This window comes from Myotis myotis, unplaced genomic scaffold (genome assembly GCF_014108235.1).
Source record: "Myotis myotis isolate mMyoMyo1 unplaced genomic scaffold, mMyoMyo1.p scaffold_m19_p_28, whole genome shotgun sequence".
Classification (NCBI taxonomy): Eukaryota; Metazoa; Chordata; class Mammalia; order Chiroptera; family Vespertilionidae; genus Myotis; species Myotis myotis.
Window position 1 is genome coordinate 3107351 of NW_023416333.1, and position 27721 is coordinate 3135071.

Here is a 27721-nt window from a genome sequence, read left to right on the forward strand (position 1 = left end):
CACCTCACTCAACTACATGCACCCGAACTCTATCACAAGGTACGTGGGGCTATGTGTTTGGACCATAGGTTCAAGCTCACAACCACGGCCGTTGGCTATGATTGTGCTGGGAGGGCCCTGCCCTCCAGCTGGGACTTGCACGTGGCAATGAGAGGACCCTGTCCTTCCATTAGTCCCAGGCCTGAACCTGGCCAAAACACTGTAACCGCGACCCACAAGAGGGACACATCGATTGGTTGCCTCTTGCACCAGCCCCGATCAGGGCCCGCGCTGGGGAGGAGCCTAAAACCAAGATATATGCCCTTTACGGAATCAAACCCAGGACCCTTTGGTCTGCTTGCCAAAGTGCTGTTCACCGAGCGCCTAGGGCTTCTAAAGACTTTTTAGAGAGTAAATAAAATGGCCCACTGCATAATGTTCAGACTTTTTTTGCTAGAAATTCATACGATGTATAGAAATCAAAGTATAATAAGTGAAAAAAGTACATATTTAGTAGGTGGAGTTAGGAAAGCCTTCTCTTTAGATTCATACCCCAATATTAGGGTTGGGTTCAGGTTCAAAGACACGTCTGGGATTCGGCCTGACAAGTTCCCACAGGCTGCTCAGAATCACGGGATAAGGTCTAGGCCACCCTTGAGAGGGGCTGAGGGCAAGAAAAGTGGCCACAGTGGGGGACCCAGGGCACAGTCCATCCTTGACTCCTGCTCCTGCCCCTCAAGGCTAGTACCTGGTCACACCCTTCGTAGATGCCACCAGGGAGCTGGGACCTGCTGGAGCCAAGGCCCTGACCTGGCATCAGGAATGAGGGTGGAGGTAGAGTGCGGGCATATGGGTTTAGCTGCCTCCTGGTACCAGATAAGAGTAAATGCAGGTAAGGTGGCCCCAGAGCTGGGTTCGCTGAACTCCAGGACCCTGAGAGTTGGAGTGGGGCGGGTGGCTATAAGAGGACCACTCTGCACAGGGCCGGACACGGTTGAATCCCAACCCAGACTGAAGACCAGACCAGACTAGACCAGACCAGACACCTGCAGGTGAGAGGAAATCCCATGTGGGGTGGGGCAGGTGCATCTGGAGGGACAGCTCACTCTTGCTCTTAAGGGCAGAGCAGTAGAGGCCCAATATCTGGTTGTGAGAAGGAGGGGCTGGAGGTCTTCAGTTTTGGGTCTTTTACCTAAAAGGAACTTGGGACATAGAATTAAAATGGGGAGGGACAGAAAGCCCGATCATTAGGTGCTCTGCATGTCAGGCTGTCTCTGACCTGGACTTGTGGGTCTAGAGGGAGCAGGTGGGTGGAGACTGGGGCTCCTGGGTCTGAGCGGGAGGTGGGGGCTCCTGGGTTTGAGCAAATAGAAAGAACGTGGAGACCAGGAGCCCTGGTTCCTGAACTTTCTGTCTTTCCAGCCTCAGAACAGAAGGCCCTTCCTCCGTGGCAGCCACAGAGGCTCAGACAGGACACATGGCTGTTCCCCGGCTCCCACCCGTGCTGCTCCTACTGCTGTCCTTAGCCCTGGGATCTGCTGGACAAGAAGGTGAGGACCAGCCTGGGAGTCCTGCCCTGGCCCCTGGGCCTCACAGTCCCCCACCTCCCCTCTCCAGGGCCCCCTCTCTCCAAGGAGCTCCTGAGTCAGGACACTCCCCTGCAGCAGCCTCCTCCCATGGAGACACGGCCCCTGCGCAGTGCCCCTTTCTTCCTGCTCCCTCCTGACTCCTGGGTTCTTGGTGCCCTCCAGGCTGCTTCCCGACCTCAGTGTCTCTCTCAACAGAAGCTGGGGTTGCCTCCAGATCAGCTGCTGCCCTGGGTTTTTTGATCAGCCTCCCTCTGTCTCTCTCCATCTCCGTCTGCAGCTGTGTCTGGGTTCCATGTCTGCCTCTGCCCTTCTCCACGCCTCTCTGTCTGTCTCTCTCTCTATCACTGTCTCTGCACATCCATCCCCTGAGGCCTGCTACCCACACTTTTTCCAGGTCTCCATCCAGCCCAGGATACTGGGGAGAGGATCTTTAATGGAGTTGTATGTCCAAGAGGCTCCCATCCCTGGCAGGTGGCCCTGTATGACAACAATAAGTTCCAATGTGCAGGCGTGCTGGTCAACCAGCAGTGGGTGCTCACCGTCGCCCACTGCCACCAGAGGTATGGGACAGGGCAGCCAGCACCACTGCATGTCTCTCTCTGGGTCCCTCCCTTTCTCTCTCTCTCTCTGGGCTTCTGTCCTCCTAACTCTGGGTCTGTGTACCCTTCTCTCAATCACAGTGTCTCCCTTTGAACGTTATCTTTTTTTTTTTTAAGTGAGTACATTGTGCAAATGGGTAGTGATCTTCTGGTTGATGGAAATGCCCAGAGGATCAGGGCCACACAGTCCTTCATCCACCACCGGTATATCAACCACACCGATAACCATGACATCATGCTGGTGAAGCTGCGCAGCCCGGCCACGCTCTCGCCCACTGTGAGCACAATCGACCTACCGTCCAGCTGCAAAGACCCTGGGACAAGCTGTACTGTGTCTGGCTGGGGCGTCAGCCCCGGGGATAGAGGTGAGGCTGCCCCTGCGACACCAGTCACCAAGGTCCCAGCTCCCTTTTTCCTCAGGCCGCAGACACAGGGGACAGACCCAAGGTTCCAGACAGCCCCCCCCCGCTCCCCAAAAACCTCCGATCTCAGATCCAGGAAGCCAGACCCCCAGGGCCTGCACCTTCAGATCAGGAAGTTTGACCTTTAGACATAGGTTCCCCCAGGACCCATCCCGCAGACCCAGGCGTTTAGAACCCTAGTCACCACCTCACGCAGAGCCAAGTGGTTAGGCTCCCAGCTGCTTCCACCCTCAGACCCAGGAGTCTTGGCCTCCAGGCACCTTCTCCCTCAGACGAAAGGAGACCTGGTCCACAGCCCCCTTCTACCCAGAAGGTGTCCCTCAATGACAGTACCTCGTCCCTCCCTTGGTAGCTGCCACCAGGGAGAGTGGGGCTGGAACGTGCGGGGGCCAACCCCTTGGCCTGGCCTTAGGAATGAGGGGGGAGGTAGAGTGCGGGCATATGGGTTTAGCTGCCTCCAGGTTCCAGTTCAGAGCAAATGCAGGGAAGGTAACCCCAGAGCTGGGTTCACCTGAACTCCAGGACCCTGAGAGTTGGAGCGGGGTGGGTGTGCTATAAGGGGTCCACTCTGCACAGTACGTTCAAACCCAGGAGTTCAGACACAGGTCCCTTCCTTCCGAAGACCCGGGAGTCCACGAAATAGGACCCTTTTCACAACCATCGTATTGGGTCACCCAGCTCCTCCTCCTTCCATGTCCAGGGTCCCCATTCTTTTACATCAGCACCCACAGGTCCACAGAACCCAGGCTCTGATTGTCTCACCCCTCCAACTTCTCCAGGAGCAAAAAAGTCATCAGAGCTCATGTGCTCGAATGTCAACCTCATCTCCTACCGGGAATGCAAGCGGTCATACTGGATCCTGTTGAAAAAATACATGCTCTGTGCGGCTCCCCCGGACAGGCTGTCAGACAGCTGCAGAGTGAGTCCCCTCCTCCCCTGCCCTAGGTTCCGCTTCTTCTCACCCCAGGCCTGTCTCCCCCTCCATCCATTGTCCGGGTGCCTGACCCTGGTGCTGAGCCTTCCCTCACACCTTACCAGCCCCACTTTCCTGGCTCTGTCTACTCAGTTCTCTGCCCGGGTCAGGGTGGAAGCCTACGGGGTCCTGCACGGCCTTGGGGGCGGGCACAAAGCTGAAGGATAGAAACTGGGGGTGGGAATGGGGCTGGGACTATGGGGATGGCAGTGAGGCACTGGCTACAAGCACAAGCTTTAAGGGCACACCAACAGCTCAGTGACCAGGAAATATCATATTCCAATGAAATATTTAAAAAATAATCCATGGCCGAAACCGGTTTGACTCAGTGGATAGAGCGTCGGCCTGAGGACTGAAGGGTCCCAGGTTCGATTCTGGTCAGGGGCATGTACCTGGGTTGCGGGCACATCCCCAGTAGGAGATGTGTAGGAGGCAGCTGATCAGTTTCTCTCTCATCGATGTTTCTACCTCTCTGTCTCTCTTTCTTCGCTTCTGTAAAAAAATCAATAAAATATATTTAAAATAAAATAATACATGAATAGCAAAGCATCAGAATTTTCAACAAAAGAAGCAACCAGAATGGGCTGCATTTCCCATTTGCTTCGGGCTTCTATGTGATTCAGTGCAGCACTGTAATGACCTGGTCTTTATCTAAAACTGAAATACCACCCTAGCCAGTTTGGCTCAGTGGATCAAGCATAGACCTGCAGACTGGAGGGTCCCGGGTTCCATTCCAGTCAAGGCCACATGCCCAGGTAGCAGGCTCAATGCCCATTATGGGGCTGCAGGAGGCAGCCAATCAATGGTTCTCTCTCACTGATATTTCTATCTCTCTCTCCCTCTCTCTTCCTTTCTGAAATAAAGAAAAACTTTTAAAAATAACACAAAAGAAACTGGAAAGCAGGTTTCTCATGGATTTTTTTCATATTAAATTTGACTTTTAATATGCCTTAAAATGTTTGTTGCAGTCACTGAGATGCATGCGCCTGAGGCTCATGCCCTGCTTCTATGTCGGTGTCTCTGGTTCTAATTCTGAAGAAAGAAGGAGCCCCTCCTCTTTGTTCTCCCTTCCTCATCTCGGTAGCCTCCTCTCTGACTCTCAGAACCCTCTCTCTGAATCTCTCCTTACACCTCACTTCTTTTTATTTCTAATATTTGTATAGATTGCAGAGAGAAAGGGGGAGGGAGAGAGAGAAACAACAATGATGAGAGAGAATCATTGATCGGCTGCCTCTGCACGCCCCCACACTGGGGATCAAGCTTGCAACCCTGGCATGTGCCCTTGGCCAGAATCAAACCTGGGACCCTTCAGTCCACAGGCTGATGCTCTATCCACTGAGCTAAACCAACTAGGTCCTCACACCTCATTTCATTTTCTGGTTCCCTCTGTGTTCTGTGTTGTGATCTCTCTCTTTCTGCCCCACCCTCCCTCCGTCCCCCTCTTCCTCTCTCTCCGGCCTCCATCAATTCTTTTTTATTTTCTCCATCTCTGCCTCATTCCCTAGCCCTAACATTCTGCTTCTCTGTCTCCTTCATCCTTCCCTTTCTTCTTCTCTCCATCCTTCTCTCTCTCTTTCATCCTTTGCCTCTTTGTACCCCCACTATCTTTGCTCACATCTGCATCTCAGCTTTCAGGGGTGGTGAAATGGTATGTGTTAGGAAGAGAGGTGATGAGACAAGGTTGAATGTCCTAAAAATGGGGGATTCCCCATGGTCCCCCACTAAGGACCTGATTCAAAATTCTGCAAAGTGTGCAGGAACACAGAGTCGCAAACTAGGGACAGTCCCGCACTTGTTGAACTCACTCGCTTCTCTTAAACTTCCTATATTTGAACCTGGTGGTCCGAACTTTATTTTGCACTAGAGCCTGTAAATTAGGGCATTGGTCCCGCCCCTGGTTTCCAGGACTACCCTGTCCCCTATCTCTGGGTAAGGCAATGAATGGGATTCCCTGGAGGTAATGCTTCTTCTCCCAGGGGCTTGACAAATAAATGGGGCTCTGACATACTGTAAGCCCTGCCCACTCCCTTTGATTGGCTGGGGGTCAAGCCAATTTCTCCTGAAAACCTGGATGGTCCTCTCCATGATAGCATTAATTCTTGCTCTGCCATTGGTCCGCAGAGACAATGAGTCTCTTCCCATTGGCCGGGTGGTAGGCTGAGTTCTGGAAGGATAAAGGCCTTATAAGCCTGGTGTCTGTGGGACCTCATTGCTGGTTATTTTGAAATCAAAGCTAATCTGCTCTCTCCCCTCCAGGGTGACTCCGGGAGTCCGCTGATTTGCGAAGGTTCCCTGCAAGGCCTGGTGTCCTCCGGCTATTTCCCTTGTACTCCGCCCTTTGCACCAGTGATATACACCCGCATATGCATGTACCGCAAATGGCTGTATAAAACTATGAAAGCAAATTCCTAATCTCTCCATACTTTCATCCTCCATCCCTATGCCCTGAACAGGGCCTTCCCAGAAATAAAGACATCCTTGACTTGCAGCCGTATTTGACTGTATCATTTTCAAAGTTGCATGAAACCGTCAACAACATCCTAATAAACATTTGCAAAAACCCATGAGCTAAACATAAAACACAAAAACGTCGGTGCTGGTGAAGATGCGGGGAGACACCAACTGTGTTATCCAGGGGAAGTGGAGAACAATTTTTATGACACAAGGTTAGGCAAGGTGAGTCCGCAGCCTCATTCATTGCTCTTGACCTAGGAATTGTGGTAAATCCAAAACGTGGGCAAGGTTTGAATTCCTCACAACACTGTGGGGAGCTGGAAAGGCCATGACATACTCAGCCCCAGGGCGCCTTATGTGCCATGCCAGCTCAGCCTGGGTCAGTGACCCTGAGAGGGGGCCGTGCAAGAGAATGAAAGCTGGGTCTCAGTGCAACGCTGCCCTCTCGGGTGGAGAGAGACAGCGTCAGCGCCCACAAGCCGTGTCTTTATTCTATAGCAGATGCCAGGAGGCACTGTAAGGGCGTGGTCAAGATGTTTACAACATTCTCGTGGGTTTCAATCCCACTTCACTACATGCACCTGAACTCTATCAAGCCTGCATCACTCAGGCACGTGGGGCCACGTGTTTGGACCATAGGTTCAAGCTCACCACTACTCCTGTTGGCTATAACTGTGCTGGGAGGGCCCTGCCCTCCAAGCTGGGACTTGCACATGGCCATGAGAGGACTGTGCCCTCTCCTCAGTCCAAGGCTTGAACCTGTGCAAAACACTGTAGCTGTGCCCCACATATTAGCTGTCATAGCAAAACAGTGGAAATGCGGAACCTCTCCCGAATTATTCCATGGCTTATGTCAACAACAAATGGATGTAGGCCAGGAGACTAATGACACTGTTCAGGATAATAATTATGCAGAACTGTGAGTGTCACTCAGAATGCATATGCTGTCTGTTGTTAAATGCAAAAAAAGAAACAAAAATCGGATGTGGGCGCGGGCGGGGCGGCGCGTCCTCCGGGCCCCGCGGGGCGGGTGCCGGGGCTTCGCCTCCCCGGCCGGGTCTCCGGGGAAGGCCGGAGGCGGGGGTGTCTCCGCGGGGCGGGAGGCGGGGCGGGCGGCGCTGGAAACGGGGCGCATCGCCCGCGAGGTGGTCGAGCACCTGGAGCGGCTGGCGCTGGTGGACTTCGGCGGCCCCGAGGCCGTGGCGCGGCTGGAGAGAGCCGTGGCCTTCGCCGACCGGCTCCGCGCCGTGGACACGGACGGGGTGCAGCCCCTGGAGTCGGTCCTGGAGGACAGATGTCTTTACCTGAGATCCGACAATGTGGTAGAGGGCAACTGTGCTGAAGAACTACTACAGAACTCCCATCGAGTTGTGGAGGAGTATTTTGTGGCTCCCCCAGGTAATATCTCTTTGCCAAAGCTGGATGAACAAGAGCCCTTCTCACAGAGCTGAAGAGCTATTCTGGGAAGGGGTACACTGTGAATACATGGAAGCACGATAGTATTTTGTTATTATGAATACTAAAGTGCCCACTTCCCTCAGTAACCGGAAAAAATCGATGATTAAGTATTTTTCTTAGTAATTAACTCTTCTGAAGACAGAACTGGGAAAGATCTAGCCAAAACAAGGCAATGTGTTCCTGAAGCTAAGGTATTGTCTATTTCCAATAAAATGTTCACTCTGGAAGATATTATCTCCTCCCAAAACTGTCTACCCAATTGTACTTAAGTGAATTTTTTTAAATATAATCTGTTAGACATTGTATCTGGAAAAAAAAAAAAAAAAAGAAACAAAAATCGTATATGTCTGAGATCGTCACCGTGTAAAAAGAAATAGTCACAGAATAAGACCATGGACCAAACTGCCTGTGGACGGAGTCCTGGGTGCCTCCTTCCTTCCGTGTCCCTTTCTGTGCCCGTGCACCTCTACAACCTGAACAATATGGTGTGGACCTCTGAGGAGCCACGGGCGAGGAGACTTTCACAGAGGGAGGTGGGAAAGGAAAACGTAACCGATTTTGGAATCTCACCCTGCCTCCTGCACCCACTGACGCAGTAGAGTGTTCCTCTACATTTTCCAGCCCTCAGTTTTAGAGAGAGAGAGAGAGAGAGAGAGAGAGAGAGAGAGAGAGAGAGAGAGAGAGAGAAGAAGAAGAAGAAGGAGGAGGAGGAGGAGGAGGAGGAGGAGGAGGAGGAGAAGAAGAAGAAGAAGAAGAAGAAGAAGAAGAAGAAGAAGAAGAAGAAGAAGAAGAAGAAGAAACAGAGAACAGAAATGCCTACTTCACACGTGTGCAAAGGGGTGTGAAAAGAGTTCTGAGCATGTCACATATGTCAAACGAGGAGAGAAGGGCCACGTTTTCAGAAAGGATGGCGCTGGCACATAGAAAGGACACCAGAATCCATCGCGGCACTGCCACAAGTGAGCACCCAGAGTTTGGAGGAAGAGAGAACAGTGGGGGTGGAAACAGAGGTAGGTGGGCTCCTATTCTCACCCTGTGCCTGGAAGGGGCCTTTGGATGAGAGGAGGGAGGAGGGAGGAGGGAGGAGTCCCCTGTGTCTCAGAGCCTGGCAAGATCAGCAGGTCCCTGGTACCCTGGGCTCCCTGGGCAATCACCACAGACCCTGCTGACTGAGGGTCTTCTCCAACCAGCTGTGATAGGCATTTAGGCAGACATGAGCAGAGCAAGGACAACAGGCCGGGCACAGAAGTTCACCAGGGCAGAAAGCCCAGGTTTCTACCAAGGGGCAAAATTGGGAAAACAAGGACCTCACTCTCAGGATAACCCACCCCCTGTCCCCCAGCATATGGCGGTCATGTAGTTTTCTTCCCTGGGGATAACATCTAGGCCTCAGCTGTATTTCAGTTCCTGGCCCAGAAAAACAGCAAAACTCAGACAAGTGATGCCATGGCTACCTCAGGACCCCCTGCCCAGGCACTGACCAATCAGTGGAGACCACGACCCTGAAAGAATGCAGCTAAAAAGCTGATGAATATTTTATTGAGACCCTCCCCTGAGTCCTCCCCAATGATTCCCACCTGCAAGAGGGAGATAAGTCCCCTCTCCTTATGGGGAGCACACCCCAGACATTCCCTCTCCCATCTTCTTCCCCTATAGGCCTTACACTCCTAAACTCTAAGGGAGCCCAGGAGAATTGCAACCAGGGGAGCATTGGGCAGCGGCAGGCTAACCCCCTGAGCCTGTCTCCAATCCCCTCTTTGCTCCCTCTTCCCAGTGAGCCAGAGCGGCCCAGCCTGGACTCTCCTGCTGCTTCCATGTTGAGCCCTTCCTTACGTCGCTGTCCTGGCTATGCTTTTGCTGCGGCCAACAAATCCTTTGCTTGCTGTGCTGCACGTTGTTTCTTGATTGAATTCATTCCTACAAGAAGCTAACAACCGAGGTCTCTGCATCTCCCAGGTCACAGAAAAAATGAAAGCAAACGCTATCTGATTAGGATATTGTTAGCATTTAAAAATATATATATATTGATTTTTTAAAAAAAGGAGGGGAGAGGGATAGAGAGTAAGAAACATCCATGAGAGAGAAACATCAATCAGCTTCCTCCTGCACACTCCCTACGGGAGATTTGTCCACAACCAAGGTACATGCCCTTCACCGGAATCAAACCTAGGACCCTTGACTCTGCAGGCAGACACTCTATCCACTGAGCCAAACTGGTTAGGGCTATGAGTGCCTATCTTTTTGCAGCCCCATGTGAGGTGGGGGAAATAGACAATGAACAAATGCATAGAAAACAAACCATGCTACTGTTAGGTTAGGTGGCTCAGGAGGCGGCACAAGAAATAGAGTCCAGTGAATCAGAAAAGAAAGGAAAGGAAAAGGTTTATTCTGCGTCCCCGGGAGACCCACGTACCCCAAGGACAGGGCACGTGGATTCACGCCAACAGGGAGGGGGGCGCTTTTTTTTATACTGCGTTGGGTGAGGGGCGGGGACATGAGCTGAGGAATTCTCTGCTGCAGGGAATGGGCGGAATATTCAGGACGAAGTTCTTATCTGTGTGGGGGTATGTGAATTCAGAGAGAAGAAGCTGGTATCTGTGTCTGGCACCTTGATCTGTGAGAAATTCCAGGGGAAGTCCATTATCTTGTCATGTCTGCATGTATCCAATCCTGGGCTCTCTCCGACCTAACAGCTACAGAGTTGAAACAGGAATTTTAGGGGTAACATAGGACAGGTTTAGGAAATTTTAGAAATTTTTAAAATGAAGGGGACCATGGAGGAAGCACAGGGCTGCAGAGAGCAGAAGGTATATTTCCATAGAATAGGGGAAGATGAAAAGCTGCAACAGGCACATTTCCATAGAATGAGGGAGCTGGGAACACGAAAAGCTCTATATTTACAAAATAAAGAGAAGGAAACCCTTCATCCAGAAGGAGAAGAAGAAAGCCCAAAGGGAATAGGAAAACAATAAGGAAGGAAGGGGGAGAGAACCTCACATGTCCCAAGTGAGACTCCACCTTGAGCCCAGGAGTTAGTATAGTAACCAGTCTAAGGGACTAGTGACCTATCAGAAGGGATATCAAGGCACCAGGATCTGCAGCCTTTATAAGCCATAGGGAAAAGGAACTCAGTGGGATCCTTTCCCCCTCCCCACGTGGGAGTCTACATGTTCTTCAATAGATCTTCTCCTTTGCTATACCACTTTCTGTCCATGGGTTCATTCTTCGATTCCGGGAGACAAAGAATCCGGGTTCCAGTCCAAAAATTCCATTTCAGAGTTAAGTGCTATAATGAAATATCAGAGATGGCAAGAAGAGCTACCCCTGGAGACAGGGAAAGGTTTGTTGGTTAATTTGGATTCCACATGGAGATTCAGCTCAGAATTAGATTTGGAATTGATGGTTTGGGATCCAATTCTAGACTTGCAATGAGATCTGAACATGAAGTCGAGGTCTACCTAAAAAGACTCTGGCAGTGGGAGCAGCACCAACACAGAAACTTTAAACCAGGAAGGAAACCTGCAGGAGACATGAGATGAAGGGGCTCCATGGAGCATTAACTTACCAGCTCCACAACCTCCTCAAAGACAATTACCATCACCATCACTTTCTCTACGTTTGTCCATCCCCAGAGCTATGGCTCTATTCCCCGGGCACGTCCCTCCCCAGTTCAAGGAGGGCTGCCTCCCTTCCAGAATTTACACCCAGAAGGGACCCTGTCTAACAGAGTTGAGGAGAACTCTTCTCCTGCCTCACTTTGGGAAGAGGAGAGCAGTTCCCTGAAGTAACCCGGGGGTCTTCCTCTCCCTCCTCATTGGCCAACATTGTATCACATGTTTATTTATAAACCAATCCCTGGACAGCAGACATTTCCCGCCCTCCCCCTGTTATGGGTTAGCTCAGCGAGATAGACCACCGACTCAGAATTTAAATTTTAAGAGCCTTTATTAAGTTGACCAGCTGACTGCTAGCCGTGTCCTTCCCATAAGAGCCCACAGCTTGCAGTGCAGACCAAGAGTACAGCAAGACCTTTTATCGGCAACACTACAAAGTGTTATTTTTTAAAAAAGAAAAAAACTGCAAAGCGGGTCATTAGCCGTTCCTGGTAGTGGCAGGGTAAAAAGTTTACATAAAATTTACGAGCAGGGTCACACCTGGCTGGGTTCAAACAAAACACATTGCTTTTCTTGTGAGATAATTAGCAATTTTTCTCTCCCATGGGCCCTGCCCCTCAGTTTACTTAGTAATTCTTTTTTGTCAGGCCCCTGCCCCAGCACAGAAGGAGTGCATGCTGGGTAGGCAACACCAATGTCTATGATGGGTCAGCCTGTGGGACCGAGGTAGAATTGGATTAAAGATCTGAATTGAGATAACACATGGGCTCCCACTAAGGAATGAAGCATATTTGGGGTCTGAGTGAGAAGTGAGGGTCAATTCCACTGTTAGGAATCAGCCATCTAGTAGTCATCTGACAATGGTTCCTGTGTTACTCCATGAAAATGCCAAAGTCCTACCTCTGTCCTCAATCCCCGTGTCTTCCAAAACCTTGAGGCCTTTGAACCCATCCCCCAACCTTGTCCCTCTGATTCTTTCAGCTCCAATAAAAAAGTCTTCCCTGCTAGAACATTCTAGGTCTCCCTCCTCTTCTCACCTGCCCATCACTCTGCCAGCACTCACGGCTCCCAAGTAGCTACATGAATCCATCTACCACCTCCTACAAGATTTTGTGCGAATGTCCTCTTCACCTGGAGTCTTTCCAACCACCTTTCCCAACATTATAGCTGCAGGGGTTGGTGAGATCAAAGGGAACCAATAACCCCCTAGGCCTCCTCTGGTCTTATTTTTCTCCATAGCACTCACTGCCACAGAAAAAACAACAGCCTATAAATGTGAAGTTCTTATTTACTTACTTAAGGTCTCCACCCAGTGGAATGTGGGGCTTTGTGTCGGAATTTCACTGTTTTGTGGAATGTGTGCCCTCAGAGACCAGAGCAGATTCTGGCTCACAGTCAGTGCTCAGTAGATACTTCAGGAATGAATACAATGAGCAAAGATGAAAATGAAAAGAAATTCATCCCACCATCATTGTAATGAAAGCCATTCAAAGGCACTTCAATGTGAATGAGTGAAATAAGTCAGGAGACAGCTATAGTGTAGAATAAAGGTAGCAGTAATCATTCTAAGAGAAGCAATTGTCCAAGACTTTTTAAATTTATTTTTAATATTTTTGTTGCTGTTGTTAATCCTCAAGCAAGGATATTTTTTCATTGATTTTAGAGTGGAAGAGAGAGGAAAAGATAGAAACATCGATGGGTTTCTCTGGACCAGCCGTGGGCAAACTACGGCCCGCGGGACGAATCCGACCCATTAGAAATGAATAAAACTACTGAAAAAAAAGACCGTACCCTTTTATGTAATGATGTTTACTTTGAATTTATATTAGTTCACACAAACACTCCATCCATGCTTTTGTTCCGGCCCTCCGGTCCAGTTTAAGAACCCATTGGGGCCCTCGAGTCAAAAAGTTTGCCCACCCCTGCTCTAGACACATCGATTGGTTGCCTCTTGCACCAGCCTTGATCAGAGCCCAGGCTGGGGAGGAGCCTGCAATCAAGGTGCATGCCCTTAACCGGAATTAAACCCAGGACATTTGGTCTGCTGGCCAAAGGGTTTTCCACTGAGCGGCTAGGGCTCCTTAAGACATTTTATAGAGTAAATAAAATGTCCTATAATATAATGTTCAGATTTTTTGGTAGAAATTCATACGATGTATAGAAATCAAAGTATAATAAGTGAAAAAAGTACATATTTAGTAGGTGGAGTTAGGAAAGCCTTCCTTTAGATTCATACCCGCAATATTAGGGTTGGGTTCAGGTTCAAAGACACGTCTGGGATTCGGCCTGACAAGTTCCCACAAGCTGCTCAGAGTCACGGGATAAGGTCTAGGCCACCCCTGAGAGGGGCTGAGGGCAAGAAAAGTGGCCACAGTGGAGGACCCAGGGCACAGTCCATCCTTGACTCCTGCTCCTGCCCCTCAAGGCTAGTACCTGGTCACACCCTTCGTAGATGCCACCAGGAAGCTGGGACGTGCTGGAGCCAAGCCCCTGACCTGGCCTCAGGAATGAGGGTGGAGGTAGAGTGCGGGCATATTGGTTTAGCTGCCTCCGGGTTCCAGATAAGAGCAAATGCAGGTAAGGTAACCCCAGAGCTGGGTTCTCTGAACTCCAGGACCCTGAGAGTTGGAGTGGGGCGGGTGGCTATAAGAGGGCCACTCTGCACAGGGCTGGACACGGTTGAATCCCAACCCAGACTGAAGACCAGACCAGACCAGACCAGACCAGACCCCCTGCAGGTGAGAGGAAATCGCGTGTGGGGTGGGGCATGTGCATCTGGAGGGATACCTCACTCTTGCTCTTGAGGACAGATCAGTTGATGCCCAATATCTGGTTGTGAGAAGGAGGGGCTGGAGGGCTTCAGTTTTGGGTCTTTTACCTAAAAGGAACTTGGGACATAGAATTAAAATGGGGAGGGACAGAAAGCCCGATCAATAGGTGCTCTGCATGGCAGGCTGTCTCTGGCCTGGACTTGTGGGTCTAGAGCAGGGGTGGGCAAACTTTTTGACTCGAGGGCCACAATGGGTTCTTAAACTGGACCGGAGGGCCGGAACAAAAGCATGGATGGAGTGTTTGTGTGAACTAATATAAATTTAAAGTAAACAGCATTACATAAATGGGTACCGTCTTTTTTTTTTAGTTTTATTCATTTCAAACGGGCTGGATCCAGCCCGCGGGCCGTAGTTTGCCCACGGCTGGTCTAGAGGGAGCAGGTAGGTGCAGACCGGAGCTCCTGGGTCTGAGGGAGGAGCTGGAGGCTCCTGACTTTGAGCAAAGAGAAGGGACCTAGAGACCAGGAGTCCTGCTTCCTGAACTCTCTGTCTTTCCAGCCTCAGAACAGAAGGCCCTTCCTCCATGGCAGCCACAGAGGCTCAGACAGGACACATGGCCGTTCCCCGGCTCCCACCCGTGCTGCTCCTACTGCTGTCCTTAGCCCTGGGATCTGCTGGACAAGAAGGTGAGGACCAGCCTGGGAGTCCTAACCTTACCTCAGGGCTCACAGTCTCCCACCACCCCTCTCCAGGGCCCCTTCTCTCCAAGGAGCCCCTGAGTCAGGACCCTCCCCTGCAGCAGCCTCCTCCCATGGAGACCCGCCCCGGGCCTGTGGCCCCTTTCTTCCTGCTCCCTCCTGACTCCTGGGCTCTGGGTGCCCTCCAGGCTGCTTCCTGCCCTCAGTGTCTCTCTCCTCAGAAGCTGGGGCTGCCTCCAGACCAGCTGCTGCCCTGGGTTTGTTGAGCAGCCTGCCTCCGTCTCTCTCCATCTCCATCTGCAGCTGTGTCTGCCCTGGGCTCCGTGTCTGCCTCTGCCCTTCTCCACGCCTCTCTGTCTGTCTCTCTCTCCATCACTGTCTCTCTCTCCATCACTGTCTTCAGGCATCCATCTACTGTGGCCTCAGCCATCCCCTGAGCCCTGCTACCCACGCTTTTTCCAGGTCTCCATCCAGCCCAGGATACCGGGGAGAGGATCATTAATGGAGTTCCATGTCCAAGAGGCTCCCATCCCTGGCAGGTGGCCCTGTATGACAACAATAAGTTCCAATGTGCAGGGGTGCTGGTTAACCAGCAGTGGGTGCTCACCGTCGCCCACTGCTACCAGAGGTATGGGAAAGGGCAGCCAGCGCCACTGCATGTCTCTCTCTGGCTCTCTCTCTCTCTCTCTCTCTCTCTCTCTCTCTCTCTCTCTCCTTCTGTCCTCCTAACTCTGGGTCTATGTAACCTTCTCTCAATCACAGTGTCTCCCTCTGAACATTACTTTTTTTTTAAGTGAGTACATTGTGCAAATGGGTAGTGATCTTCTGGTTGATGGAAATGCCCAGAGGATCAGGGCCACACAGTCTTTCGTCCACCCCCGGTATATCAACGGCACCAATGATCATGACATCATGCTGGTGAAGCTGCGCAGCCCGGCCACGCTCTCGCCCACTGTGAACACAACCGACCTACCGTCCAGCTGCAAAGGCCGTGGGACAAGCTGTACTGTCTCTGGCTGGGGCGTCACCACCGCAGATGCAGGTGAGGCGGCCCCTGTGACCCCAGTCACCAAGGTCCCAGCTCCCTTCTTCCTCAGGCTGCAGACACAGTGGACACACCCAAGTTTCCAGACACCGCCCCCGCCATTCACTTTCGTTCTCAGACGGAGGAAGCCAGACCCCTAGGCTCTGCACCGTCAGATCAGGAAGCCTGACCTTTAGACATACCTCCCCCCAGTCCCATAATCCTTGGATCCCAGGCCTCCATCCCACAGACCCAGGAGCTTAGAACCCCAGTCACCACCTCACCCAGAGCCAAGTATGCAGGCTCCCAGCCACTTCCACCTTCAGACCCAGGAGTCTTGACCTTCAGGCGCCATCTCCCTCAGATAAAAGGAGACCTGGTGCCCAGGCCACCCTTTACCCAGGAGGTGTCCAACAATGACAGCATCTCGTCCCTCCCTTGGTAGATACCACTAGGGATGGTGGAGCTGGAATGTGTGGGGGGCCAACCTCCTGGCCTGGCCTCAGGAATGAGGGTGGAGGTAGAGTGCTGGCATATGGATTTATCTGCCTCCGGGGTTCCAGATAAGAGCAAATGCAGGGAAGGTAACCCCAGAGCTGGGTTCACCTGAACTCCAGGACTCTGAGAGTGGGACAGTTGTGCTATAAGGGCCACTCTGCATAGTACGTTCAAACCCAGGAGTTCAGACATAGTTCCCTTCCTTCCGAAGACCCAGAAGTCCAAGAAATAGGATCCTTTTCATAACCATCGTATTGGGTCACCCAGCTCCTCCTCCTTCCATGTCCAGGGTCCCCATTCTTTTACATCAGCACGCACAGGTCCACCGGACCCAGCCTCTGACTGACCCCTCTGCCCCCCCGCAACTTCTCCAGCAGCAAAAAAGTCATCAAAGCTCATGTGCTCGAACGTCAACATCATCTCCTACCAGGACTGCAAGCACTTTTACCAGAACCTGTTGAAAAAATACATGCTCTGTACGGCTCCCCGCGATGGGCTCTCAAACAGCTGCAAAGTGAGTCCCCTCCTGCCCTGCCCTAGTTTCGGCTTCTTCTCAGCCCAGGCCTGTCTCCCCCGCCATCCAGTGTCCAGGGGCCTGACCCTGGTGCTGAGCCTTCCCTCACACCTTACCAGCCCCACTGTCCTGGCTCTGTCTACTCAGTTCTCTGCCTGGGTGAGGGTGGGAGCCCACGGGGGCCTGCGGGGCTTTAGGGGCGGGCACAAAGCTGAAGGATAGAAACTGGGGGAGGGAATGGGGCTGGGACTATGGGGAGGGCAGTGAGGTACTGGCTATGAGCACAAGCTTTAAGGGCAGACCAAAAGCTCAGTGACCAGGAAATATCATATTCCCATGAAATATTTAAAAATTAATCCATCATGAGCAAAGAATCAGAATTTTCAACAAAAAGAGCAACCAGAATGGGCTGGATTTCCGTTGGCTTGGGGCTTCTATGTGATTCAGAACAGCACTGTATGGACCCCGTCTTTAGCTAAATCTGGAATACTGCCCTAGCAGGATTGGATCAGTGGGTCCAGCATAGGACTTCGGACAGGAGTGTCCCAGGTTCGATTCCAGTCAAGGGCACATGCCCAGATAGCAGGCTCAATGCCCAGTAGGGAACGTGCAGGAGGCGGTGAATCAACAATTCTCTCTATTATCCATTCTATCTCTCTCTCCCTCTCCCTTCCTTTCTGAAATAAAGAAAAAATTTAAAAAAACACACACACTCACACACAAAACTGGAAAGCAGGTTCCTCATGGATTTTTTTTTCATATTAAATTTGATTTTTAAAATATGCCTTAAAATGTTTGTTGTAGTCACTGAGATGCGCCTGAGGCTCATGCCCTGCTTCTATGTCTATGTATCTGGTTCTAATTCTGAAGAAAGAAGGAGCCCCTCCTCTTTGTTCTCCCTTCCTCATCTCTGTAGCCTCATCTCTGACTTCCAGAACCCTCTCCCCTTATCTCTCCTCACACCTCACTTCTTTTTATTTCTAATACTTTTATTGATTGCAGAGAGGAAGGGGGAGGGAGAGAGAGAAACAACAATGATGAGAGAGAATCATGGATTGGCTGCCTCCTGCACGCCCGGCACTGGGGATCAAGCCTGCAACCCAGGCATGTGCCCTTGACTGGAATCTAACCTGGGACCCTTCAGTCCGCAAGTCGATTCTCTATTCACTCAGTCAAACCAGCTAGGTCCTCACATCTCATTTCATTTTCTGGTTTCCTCTGTGTTCTGTGTTGTGATCTCTCTCTCTCCCCCACTCCCTTACTCCCTCCCTCCCTTTACTCCCTCCCTCCCTCCCTCCCACTCTTCCTCTCTCCAGCCTCAGTCAATTTTTTTTATTTTCTCCATCTCTGCCTCATTCCTTACCCCAAACATTCTGCTTGTCTGTCTCCTTCATCCTTCCCTTTCTTCTTCTCTCCATCCTTCTCTCTCTCTCTTTCATCCTTTCCCTCTTTGTACCCCCACTATCCTGCTGACATCTGCACTCTAAGCTTTCAGGGGTGGTGAAATGGTGTGTTTTAGGAAGAGAGGTGATGGGACAAGGTTGAATGTCCTAAAAAATGGGGGGGGGGGGTTCCCTCTGGTCCCCCACTGAGGACCTGATTCAGATTTCTGCAAACTGTGCCGGGACAGAGAGTCGCAACCTAGGGACAGTCCCGCACTTGGTTTAACACACTCGCTGTTCTTAAACTTCCTATATTTGAACCTGGTGGTTCGAACTTTTATTTTGCACTAGAGCCTGTAAATTAGGGCATTGGTCCCGCCCCTGGTTTCCAGGACTACCCTGTCCCCCACCCCTGGGGAAGGCAATGTATGGGCTTCCCTGGAGGTAATGCTTCCTCTCCCAGGGGCTTGACAAATAAATGGGGCTCTGACATCCTGCAAGCCCCGCCCTCTCCCTGTGATTGACTAGAGCTCAAGCCAATGTCTTCCAAAAACCTGGTTGGTCCTCTCCTTGATAGCATTCATTCCTGCTCTGCCATTGGTCCACAGAGACAATGAGTCTCTTCCCATTGGCCAGGTTGTAGGCTGTGTTCTGGTGGGATAAATGCCTGAGAAGCCTGGTGTCTGTGGGACCTCATTGCTGGTTATTTTGAAATCAAAGCTAATCTGCTCTCTCCCCTCCAGGGTGACTCCGGGAATCCGCTGATTTGCGAAGGTTCCCTGCAAGGCTTGGTGTCGGCCGGCTATATCCCTTGTACCCTGCCCTTTAAGCCAGTGATATACACCCGCATATGCATGTACCGCAAATGGCTGTATGATACCATGAAAGCCAATTCCTAATCTCTGCATGCTTTCATCCTTTGTCCCTATGCCCTGAACACGGACTTCCCAGAAATAAAGACAGTCCTGACTTGCAGCCGTATTTGACTGTATCATTTTCAAAATCGTATGAAACCGTCAACAACATTCTAATAAAAATTTGCAAAAACCTATGAGGTAAACATAAAACACAAAAACGTCAGTGCTGGTGAAGATTCGGGCAGGTTCCCGCCGTGTTATCCAGCAGAAGTGAAGAACAATTTTTATGACACAAGGTTAACAAGGTGAGTCCACAAGGTAAGGCAAGGTGAGTCTGGAATCTCATTCATCGCTTTTGACCTAGAAATTCTGGTCAATCTGAAACATGGGCAAGTTTTGAATTCTCACAACATTGTGGGGAGCCGGCACGGCCATGGCATACTCAGCCCCAGGGCGCCTTATGTGCCATGCCAGCTCAGCCTGGGTCAGTGACCCTGAGTGGGGGCGCTGAAAGGCTTAGAAAAGACAGACAAGAGAATGAAAGCTGGGTCTCGGTGGGACGCTGCCCTCTCGAGTGGAGAGAGACAGCGTCAGCGCCCACAAGCCATGTCGTTATTTTATAGCAGATGCCAGGAGGCAATGTAAGGGTGTGGTCAAGATGTTTACAACATTCTCATGGGTTTCAATCCCACTCCACTACATGCACCTGAACTCTATCAAGCCTGCATCCCTCAGGCACATGGGGCCACGTGTTTGGACCATCGGTTCAAGATCACAACTACAGCAGTTGGCTATAATTGTGCTGGGAGGGCCCTGCCCTCCAAGCTGGGACTTGCACGTGGCCATGAGAGGACTGTGCCCTCTCCTCAGTCCAAGGCCTGAACTTGTGCAAACATTGTATTTGCGTCCCACACAACACTATCTGTCATAGCAAAACAGTGGAAATGCTGAACCTGTCCCGAATTATTCCATGGTTTATGTCAACAACAAACGGATGTAGGCCAGGAGACTAATGACACTGTTCAGGATAATAATTATGCAGAACTGTGAGTGTCACATCAAAATGCATATGCTGTCTGTTGTTAAATGCAAAAAAAAAAAGAAACAAAAATCATATATGTGTGTGATTGTCACCGTGTAAAATGAATCGTCACAGAATAAGAGCATGTACCTAACTGCCTGTGGACGGAGTCCTGGGTGCCTCCTTCCTTCCGTGTCCCTTTCTGTGCCCGTGCACTTCTACAACCTGAGCAATTCAGCGGGGACCTCTGAGGAGCTAAGGTTGGGGCGAGGAGACCTTCACAGAGGGAGGTGGGAAAGGAAAATGAACTGATTTTGGAATCTCACCCTGCCACCTGCTCCCACTGATACAGTGGCGTGTTCCTCTACATTTTCCAGGCCTCAGTTTTACAGAGAGAGAGAGAGAGAGAGAGAGAGAGAGAGAGAGAGAGAGATAGAGAGAGATAGAGAGAGAGAGGAGAGAGAAGAAGAAGAAGAAGAAGAAGAAGAATAAGACGACGAAGAAAGGAAGAAGAAGAAAAAGAAGAAGAAGCAAGACGAAGAGGACAGAGGAGGAGGAGGAGGTAGGAGGAAGAGAGGAGGAGAAGAAGGAGAAGGAGAAGGAGAAAGGAGAAGGAGAAGGAGAAGGAGTAAGGAGGAGGAGGAGGAATAGAGAACAGGAAGGCCTACTTCACACGTGTGCAAAGGGATCTGAGAGTGGTTCTGAGCATGTCACAGATGAAAAACGAGGAGAGAGGGAGCAGGTTTTCAGAAAGGATGGCGCTGGCACTTAGACAGGACACCAGAATCTATCGAGGCCATAAGTGAGCACCTGAGTTTGGAGGAAGAGAGAACAGTGGGAGTGGAAACGGAGGTAGGTGGGCTCCTATTCTCACCCTGTGCCTGGAAGGGGCCTCTGGATGACAGGAGGGAGGAGGGAGGAGGGAGGAGTCCCTTGTGTCTCAGAGCCTGGCAAGATCAGCAGGTTCCTGGTACCCTGGGCTCCCTGGGCTATCACCATGACCCTGCTGACTGAGGGTCTTCTCCAACCAGCTGTGATAGGCGGTTATGCAGACATGAGCAGAGCAAGGAACACAGCCCGGGCAAAGAAGGTCACCAGGGCAAAAAGCCCAGGTGCCTAGTAAGGGGCAATTTTGGGAAAACAAGGACCTCACCCTCAGGATAACCCACCCCCTGTCCCCCCGGCACATGGCTGGTCATGCAGCATTCTTCCCTAGGGATATCATCTAGGCCTCAGCTGTATTTCAGATCCCGGCCCAGATAAAGAGCAAAACTCAGACAAGTGATGCCATGGCTACCTCAAGACCCCCTGCCCAGGCACTGACCAATCAGTGGAGACCACAACCCTGAAAGAATGCAGCTAAAAAGCTGATGAATATTTTATTGAGATCCTCCCGTGAGTCCTCCCCAATGATTCCCACCTGCAAGAGGGAGATAAGTACCCTCTCCTTATGGGGAGCACACCCCAGACATTCCCTCTCCCATCTTCTTCCCCTACAGGCCTTACGCTCCTAAACTCTAAGGGAGCCCAGGAGAATTGCAACCAGGAGAGCATCGGGCAGCGGCAGGCTAACCCCCTGAGCCTGTCTCCAATCCCCTCTTTGCCCCCTCTTCCCAGTGAGCCAGAGCTGCCCAACCTGGACTCTCCTGACGCTTCCATGTTGAGGCCTTTCTTATATCGCTGTCCAGGCTATGCTTTTGCGGCGCGAAACAAATCCTTTGCTTGCTGTGCTGCACGTTGTTTCTTGATTGAATTCTTTCCTACAAGAAGCTAACAACCGAGGTCTCTGCATCTCCCAGGTCACAGAAGAAATGAAAGCAAACGCTATCTGATTAGGATATTGTTGGCATTTAAAAAATATACATATTTTATTGATTTTTCACAGAGAGGAGGGGAGAGGGATAGAGAGTAAGAAACATCGATGAGAGAGAAACATCAATCACCTGCTTCCTGCACACTCCCTACTGGGGATGTGTCCACAACCAAGGTACATGCCCTTGACCAGAATCGAACCTGGGACACTTGAGTCTGCAGGCAGACACTCTATCCACTGAGCCAAACTGGTTAGGGCTATGAGTCCCTATCTTTTTGCAGCCCCATGTGAGGTGGGGAAAATAGACAATGAACAAATGCATAGAAAACAAAACATGATACAGAGTTGACACAGGAATTTTAGGGGTAACATAGGACAGGTTTAGGAAATTTTAGAAATTTTTAAAATGAAAGCAACCATGGAGGAAGCCCAGGGCTGCAGAGAAGCAGAAGGTATATTTCCATAGAATAGGGGAAGATGAAAAGCTGCAACAGGCACATTTCCATAGAATGAGGGAGCTGGGAACACAAAAAGCTCTATATTTACAAAATAAGGGGAAGGAAGCCCTTCATCCAAAAGGAGAAGAAGAAAGCCCAAAGGGAATAGGAAAACAATAAGGAAGGAGGGGGAGAGAACCTCACATGTCCCATGTGAGACTCTACCTTTGAGCCCAGGAGTTAGTATAGTAACCAGTCTAAGGGACTAGTGACCAATCAGAGGGGATATCAAGGCACCAGGATCTGCAGTCTTTATAAGCCATAGGGAAAAGGAACTCAGTGGGACCCTTTCCCCCTCTCCACGTGGGAGTCCATTCTGTGGGACTCTTTCTCTCTCCCCACTTGGGAGTCTACATGTTCTTCAATAAACCTCCACCTTTGCTATACCACTTTCTGTCTGTGGGTTCATTCTTCGATTCCGGGAGACAAAGAATCCGGGTTCCAGTCCAAAAATTCCGTTTCAGAGTTAAGTGCTATAATGAAATATCAGAGATGGCAAGAAGAGCTACCCCTGGAGACAGGGAAAGGTTTGTTGGTTAATTTGGATTCCACATGGAGATTCAGCTCAGAATTAGATTTGGAATTGATGGTTTGGGATCCAATTCCAGACTTGCACTGAAATCTGTATATGACATCGAGGTCTACCTAAAAAGACTCTGGCAGTGGCAGGAACAGCAACACAGAAACTTTAAACCAGAAAGGAAACCTGCAGGTGACATGAGATGAAGGGGCTCCATGGAGCATTAACTTACCAGCTCCACAACCTCCTCAAAGACACTGCCCATCACCATCACTTTCTCTCCATTTGTCCATCCCCAGAGCTATGGCTCTATTCCCCGGGCACGTCCCTCCCCAGTTCAAGGAGGGCTGCCTCCCTTCCAGAATTTACAACCAGAAGGGACCCTGTCTAACAGAGTTGAGGAGAACTCTTCTCCTGCCTCACTTTGGGAAGAGGAAAGCAGTTCCCTGAAGTAACCCGGGGGTCTTCCCCTCACTCCTCATTAGCCAACATTGTATCACATGTTTATTTATAAACCAATCCCTGGACAGAAGACATTCCCCTTCCATGCCTAAGCCCCGCCCCCCCCCCCCTTGGTGCAGTAAAGTTCATTTGTGGTCACATGAGCACAGCAGGTTGTCCAAACGAAATCAAGATTCTGACAAACGGCAGAAGGAGTGCATGCTGGGTAGGCAACACCAATGTCTATGATGGGTCAACTTGTGGGACGGAGTTAGAATTGGATTAAAGATCTGAATTGAGATAACACATGGACTCACACTAAGGAATGAAACATATTTGGGGGTCTGAGTTAGAAGTGAGGCTCAATTCCACTGTTAGGAATCCGCTGTCTAGTAGGAATCTGGCAATGGTTCCTGTGTTACTCAATACAAATACCAAAGTCCTACCTCGGGCTTCAATCCCCGTGTCTTCCAAATCCTCTGAGGCCTCTGAACCAATCCCCCACCCTTGTCCCTCTGATTCTTTCAGCTCCAACAAAAAAGTCTTCCCTGCTAGAACATTCTAGGTCTTCCTCCTCTTCTCACCTGCCCATCACTCTTCCCAGGGCTCACGGCTCCCAAGTAGCTACAGGAATCCATCTACCATCTCCTACAAGATTTTGTGCGAATGTCCTCTTCACCTGGGGTCTTTCCAACCACCTTTCCCAACATTATAACTGCAGGGGTGGTGAGATCAGAGGGAACCAATAATTCCCTGGGCATCCTCTGGTCTTATTTTTCTCCATAGCACTCACTGCCACGTAAAAAACAACAACCTGCCCTAACCGGTTTGGCTCAGTGGATAGAGCGTCGGCCTGCAGACTGAAAGGTCCCATTTTCGATTCCACTCAAGGGCATGTACCATGGTTGTAGGCACATCCCCAGTAGGGGGTGTGCAGGAGGCAGCTGATCAATGTTTCTGACTCTCTGTCCCTCTCCCTTCCTCTCTGTAAAAAATCAATAAAATATATTTTTTTTAAAAAAAACAACCTATAAATGTGAAGTTCTTCTTTCCTTACTTAAGGTCTCCACCCACTGGAATGTGGGGCTTAGGGATGGAATTTCGCTGTTTTCAGGAATCTGTGCCCTCAGAGGCCAGAACAGATTCTGGCTCAGAGTCAATGCTCAGTAGATACTTCAGGAATGAAAACAATGAGGAAAGATGAAAATGCAAAGAAATTCATCCCACCATCATTGTAATGAAAGCGATTCAAAGGCACTTCAATGTGAAAAAGTGACATAAGTCAGAAGAAAGCTATAGTGTAGAATAATGGTAGGAGTAATCATTCTAAGAGAAGCAATTGCCCAAGACTTTTTAAATTTATTTTTTAACTTTCTGTTGTTGTTGTTAATCCTCACCCAAGGATATTTTTTCATTGGTTTTTAGGGAGAGTGGAAGAGAGAGGGAAAGACAGAAACACCAATGTGAGAGTGACACATCGATTGGTTGCCTCTTGCACGAGCCCCAATCAGGGCCCAGGCTGGGGAGGAGCCTGTAACCAAAGTACATGCCGTTAACTGCAATCAAACACAGAACATTTGGTCTGCTGGCCAAAGCGTATTAATGAGCTGGCTAGGGCTCTTTAAGACTTTTTATAGAGTAAATAAAATGTCCTATAATATAGTATTCAGGATTTTTTGTTAGAAATTCATACGATGTTTAGAAATCAAAGTATAATAAGTGAAAAAAGTACATATTGAGTAGGTTGAGTTAGGAAAACCTTCCTTTAGATTCACACCCCAATATTAGGGTTGGGTTCAGGCTCAAAGACACGTCTGGGATTCAGCCTGACAAGTTGCCACAAGCTGCTCAGAGTCACGGGATAAGGTCTAGGCCACCCCTGAGAGGGGCTGAGGGCAAGAAAAGTGGCCACAGTGGAGGTCCCAGGGCACAGTCCATCCTTGACTCCTGCTCCTGCCCCTCAAGGCTAGTACCTGGTCACACCCTTCATAGATGTCACCAGGGAGCTGGGACCTGCTGGAGCCAAGCCCCTGACCTGGCCTCAGGAATGAGGGTGGAGGTAGAGTGCGGGCATATGGGTTTAGCTGCCTCCGGGTTCCAGATAAGAGCAAATGCAGGTAAGGTAACCCCAGAGCTGGGTTCGCTGAACTCCAGGACCCTGAGAGCTGGAGTGCGGCGGGTGGCTATAAGAGGACCACTCTGCACAGGGCTGGGCACCATTGAATCCCAACCCAGACTGAAGACCAGACCAGACCAGACCCCCTGCAGGTGAGAGGAAATGCCATGCGGGGTGGGGCAGGTGCATCTGGAGGGACAGCTGGCTCTTGCTCTTGAGGACAGAGCAGTAGAGGCCCAATATCTGGTTGTGAGGAGAGGCTGGAGGTTTGGAGTTTTGGGACTTTTACCTAAAAGGAACTTGGGACATAGAATTAAAATGGGGAGGGACAGAAAGCCCGATCATTAGGTGCTCTGCATGGTAGGCTGACTCTGGCTTGGAATTGTGGGTCTAGAGGGAGGAGGTGGGTGCAGACTGGGGCTCCTGGGTCTGAGGGTGGAAGTGGGGGGCTCCTGGATCTGAGCAAAGGGAAAGGACCTGGAGACCAGGAGTCCTGCTTCCTGAACTCTCTGTCTTTCCAGCCCCAGCACAGAAGGCCCCTCCTCCGTGGCAGCCACAGAGGCTCAGAGAGGGCACATGGCAGGTCCCCTGCTCCAGCCCCTGCTGCTCCTACTGCTGTCATTCGCCCTGGGATCTGCTGAAAAAGAAGGTGAGGACCAGCCTGGGAGTCCTGCCCCTGCCCCTGGGCCTCACAGTCCCCCACCTCCCCTCTCCAGGCCCCCTCTCTCCAAGGAGCCCCTGAGTCAGGACACTCCCCTGCAGCAGCCTCCTCCCATGGAGACCCGACCCCTGGCCTGTGGCCCCTTTCTTCCTGCTCCCTCCTGACTCTTTGGCTCTTGGTGCCCTCCAGGCTGCTTCCAGCCCTCAGTGTCTCTCTCATCAGAAGCTGGGGCTGCCTCCAAATCAGCTCCTTCCCTGAGTTTTTGAGCCACCTCCCTCCATCTCTCTCCATCTCCGTCTGCACCTGTCTCTGCCCTGGGCTCCATGTCTACCTCTGCCCTTCTCCACGTCTCTCTGTCTGTCTCTCTCTCCATCACTGTCTCTGGGCATCCATCTACTGTGGCCTCAGCCTTCTCCTGAGGCCCGCTACCCACGCTTTTTCCAGGTCTCCATCATGACCAGGATACCGGGGAGAGGATCATTAATGGAGTTCCATGTTCAATAGGCTCCCATCCCTGGCAGGTGGCCCTGTATGACAACGATGAGTTACATTGTGCAGGCGTGCTGGTCCACCAGCAGTGGGTGCTCACCGTCGCCCACTGCCGCCTGAGGTATGGGACAGGGAGACAGCGCCACTCCATGTCTCTCTCTAGGTCTCTCTCTGGGTCTCTCTCTCTCTCTCTCTCTCTCTCTCTGGGTCTCTCTCTCTCTCGGCTTCTATCCTCCTAACTCTGGGTCTATGTACCCTTCTCTCAATCACAGTGTCTCCCTCTGAACGTTACTTTGTTTTTTTTAAGTGAGTATATTGTGCAAATGGGTAGTGATCTTCTGGTTGATGGAAATGCCCAGAGGATCAGGGCCACAGAGTCCTTCATCCACCCCTGGTATATCAACGGCACCTATTATCATGACATCATGTTGGTGAAGCTGCGCAGCCCGGCCACGCTCTCGCCCACTGTGAGCACAATCGACCTACCGTCCAGCTGCAAAGGCCGTGGGACAAGCTGTACTGTGTCTGGCTGGGGCGTCACCACCGCGGATGCAGGTGAGGCTGCCGCTGCGACCCCAGTCACCAAGGTCCCAGCTCCCTTCTTCCTCAGGCCGCAGACACGGGATAGACCCAAGGTTACAGACACCCCCCAACCCTCCCAGTCGCCTTCGTTCTCAGACCGAGGAAGCCAGACCCCTAGGCTCTGTACCGTCAGATCAGGAAGCCTGACCTTTAGACATACTTCCCCCTACACCCATAATCCTTGGTTCCCAGGCCTCCATCCCACAGACCCAGGAGTTTAGAACCCCAGTCACCACCTCACCCAGAGCCAAGTATGCAGGCTCCCAGCCACTTCCACCTTCAGACCCAGGAGTCTTGGCCTTCAGGCACCATCTCCCTCAGAGGAAAGGAGACCTGGTCCCCAGGCCCCCCTCTACCCAGGAGGTGTCCAACAATGACAGCACCTCGTCCCTCCCTTGGTAGGTGCCAATAGGGAGGGTGGAGCTTGAACGTGCGGGGGGGGGGGGGGGACCCCCAGGCCTAGCCTCAGGAATGAGGGTGGAGGTAGAGTGCTGGCATATGGGTTTAGCTGCCTCCGGGTTCCAGATAAGAGCAAATGGAGGGAAGGTAACCGCAGAGCTGGGTTCACCTGAACTTCAGGACCCTGAGAGTTGGAGCGGGACAGTTGTGCTATAAGGGGGGCACTCTGCACAGTAAGTTCAAACCCAGGAATTCAGACATAGTTCCCTTCCTTCCGAAGACCGGGGAGTCCAAGAAATAGGACCCTTTTCATAACTATCGTATTGGGTCACCCAGCTCCTCCTCCTTCC

At 51.0% G+C, this 27721-nt stretch overlaps 3 protein-coding genes across 3 annotated transcripts; all 3 read left to right on the plus strand.

Annotated features, from left to right (window-relative positions):
* The first annotated feature begins 1456 nt into the window (after positions 1 to 1456).
* LOC118649156 (kallikrein-7-like) lies at positions 1457 to 18950 on the plus strand. The gene is made up of 5 exons (XM_036295954.1): positions 1457 to 1529; positions 1939 to 2128; positions 2285 to 2532; positions 3369 to 3508; positions 18719 to 18950. The coding sequence occupies exons 1-5, from the start codon at positions 1457 to 1459 to the stop codon at positions 18872 to 18874; spliced, it is 807 nt and encodes a 268-aa protein (XP_036151847.1). The 3' UTR covers positions 18875 to 18950.
* On the plus strand, positions 7000 to 7515 carry LOC118649296 (glutamyl-tRNA(Gln) amidotransferase subunit C, mitochondrial-like). Its single transcript, XM_036296203.1, has one exon. The coding sequence runs from the start codon at positions 7000 to 7002 to the stop codon at positions 7465 to 7467; it is 468 nt and encodes a 155-aa protein (XP_036152096.1). The 3' UTR covers positions 7468 to 7515.
* Positions 18951 to 24945: 5995 nt separating the features above from the next.
* Positions 24946 to 27400, plus strand: LOC118649157 (kallikrein-7-like). The gene is made up of 6 exons (XM_036295956.1): positions 24946 to 25241; positions 25332 to 25392; positions 25762 to 25889; positions 26346 to 26511; positions 26698 to 26945; positions 27375 to 27400. Exons 1-6 carry the CDS (start codon positions 25172 to 25174, stop codon positions 27398 to 27400), a joined length of 699 nt encoding a protein of 232 aa, XP_036151849.1. The 5' UTR covers positions 24946 to 25171.
* The last annotated feature ends 321 nt before the right edge of the window (positions 27401 to 27721 follow it).

What these genes read in the sequence shown, in the direction of transcription:
- LOC118649157 (XM_036295956.1), top strand. Translation starts at nt 25,172, where the DNA reads ATGAGGGTGGAGGTAGAGTGCGGGCATATGGGTTTAGCTGCCTCCGGG. An exon ending in CCAGACCAGACCCCCTGCAG is followed by an intron (nt 25,393 to 25,761) that starts GTGAGAGGAAAT and finishes CTGTCTTTCCAG; the next exon opens with CCCCAGCACAGAAGGCCCCT. An exon ending in CGTCACCACCGCGGATGCAG is followed by an intron (nt 26,946 to 27,374) that starts GTGAGGCTGCCG and finishes CTCCCTTGGTAG; the next exon opens with GTGCCAATAGGGAGGGTGGA.
- LOC118649156 (XM_036295954.1), top strand. Translation starts at nt 1,457, where the DNA reads ATGGCTGTTCCCCGGCTCCCACCCGTGCTGCTCCTACTGCTGTCCTTA. An exon ending in GGGATCTGCTGGACAAGAAG is followed by an intron (nt 1,530 to 1,938) that starts GTGAGGACCAGC and finishes CCATCCCCTGAG; the next exon opens with GCCTGCTACCCACACTTTTT. An exon ending in GGCTGTCAGACAGCTGCAGA is followed by an intron (nt 3,509 to 18,718) that starts GTGAGTCCCCTC and finishes TCTCCCCTCCAG; the next exon opens with GGTGACTCCGGGAATCCGCT.
- LOC118649296 (XM_036296203.1), top strand. Translation starts at nt 7,000, where the DNA reads ATGTGGGCGCGGGCGGGGCGGCGCGTCCTCCGGGCCCCGCGGGGCGGG.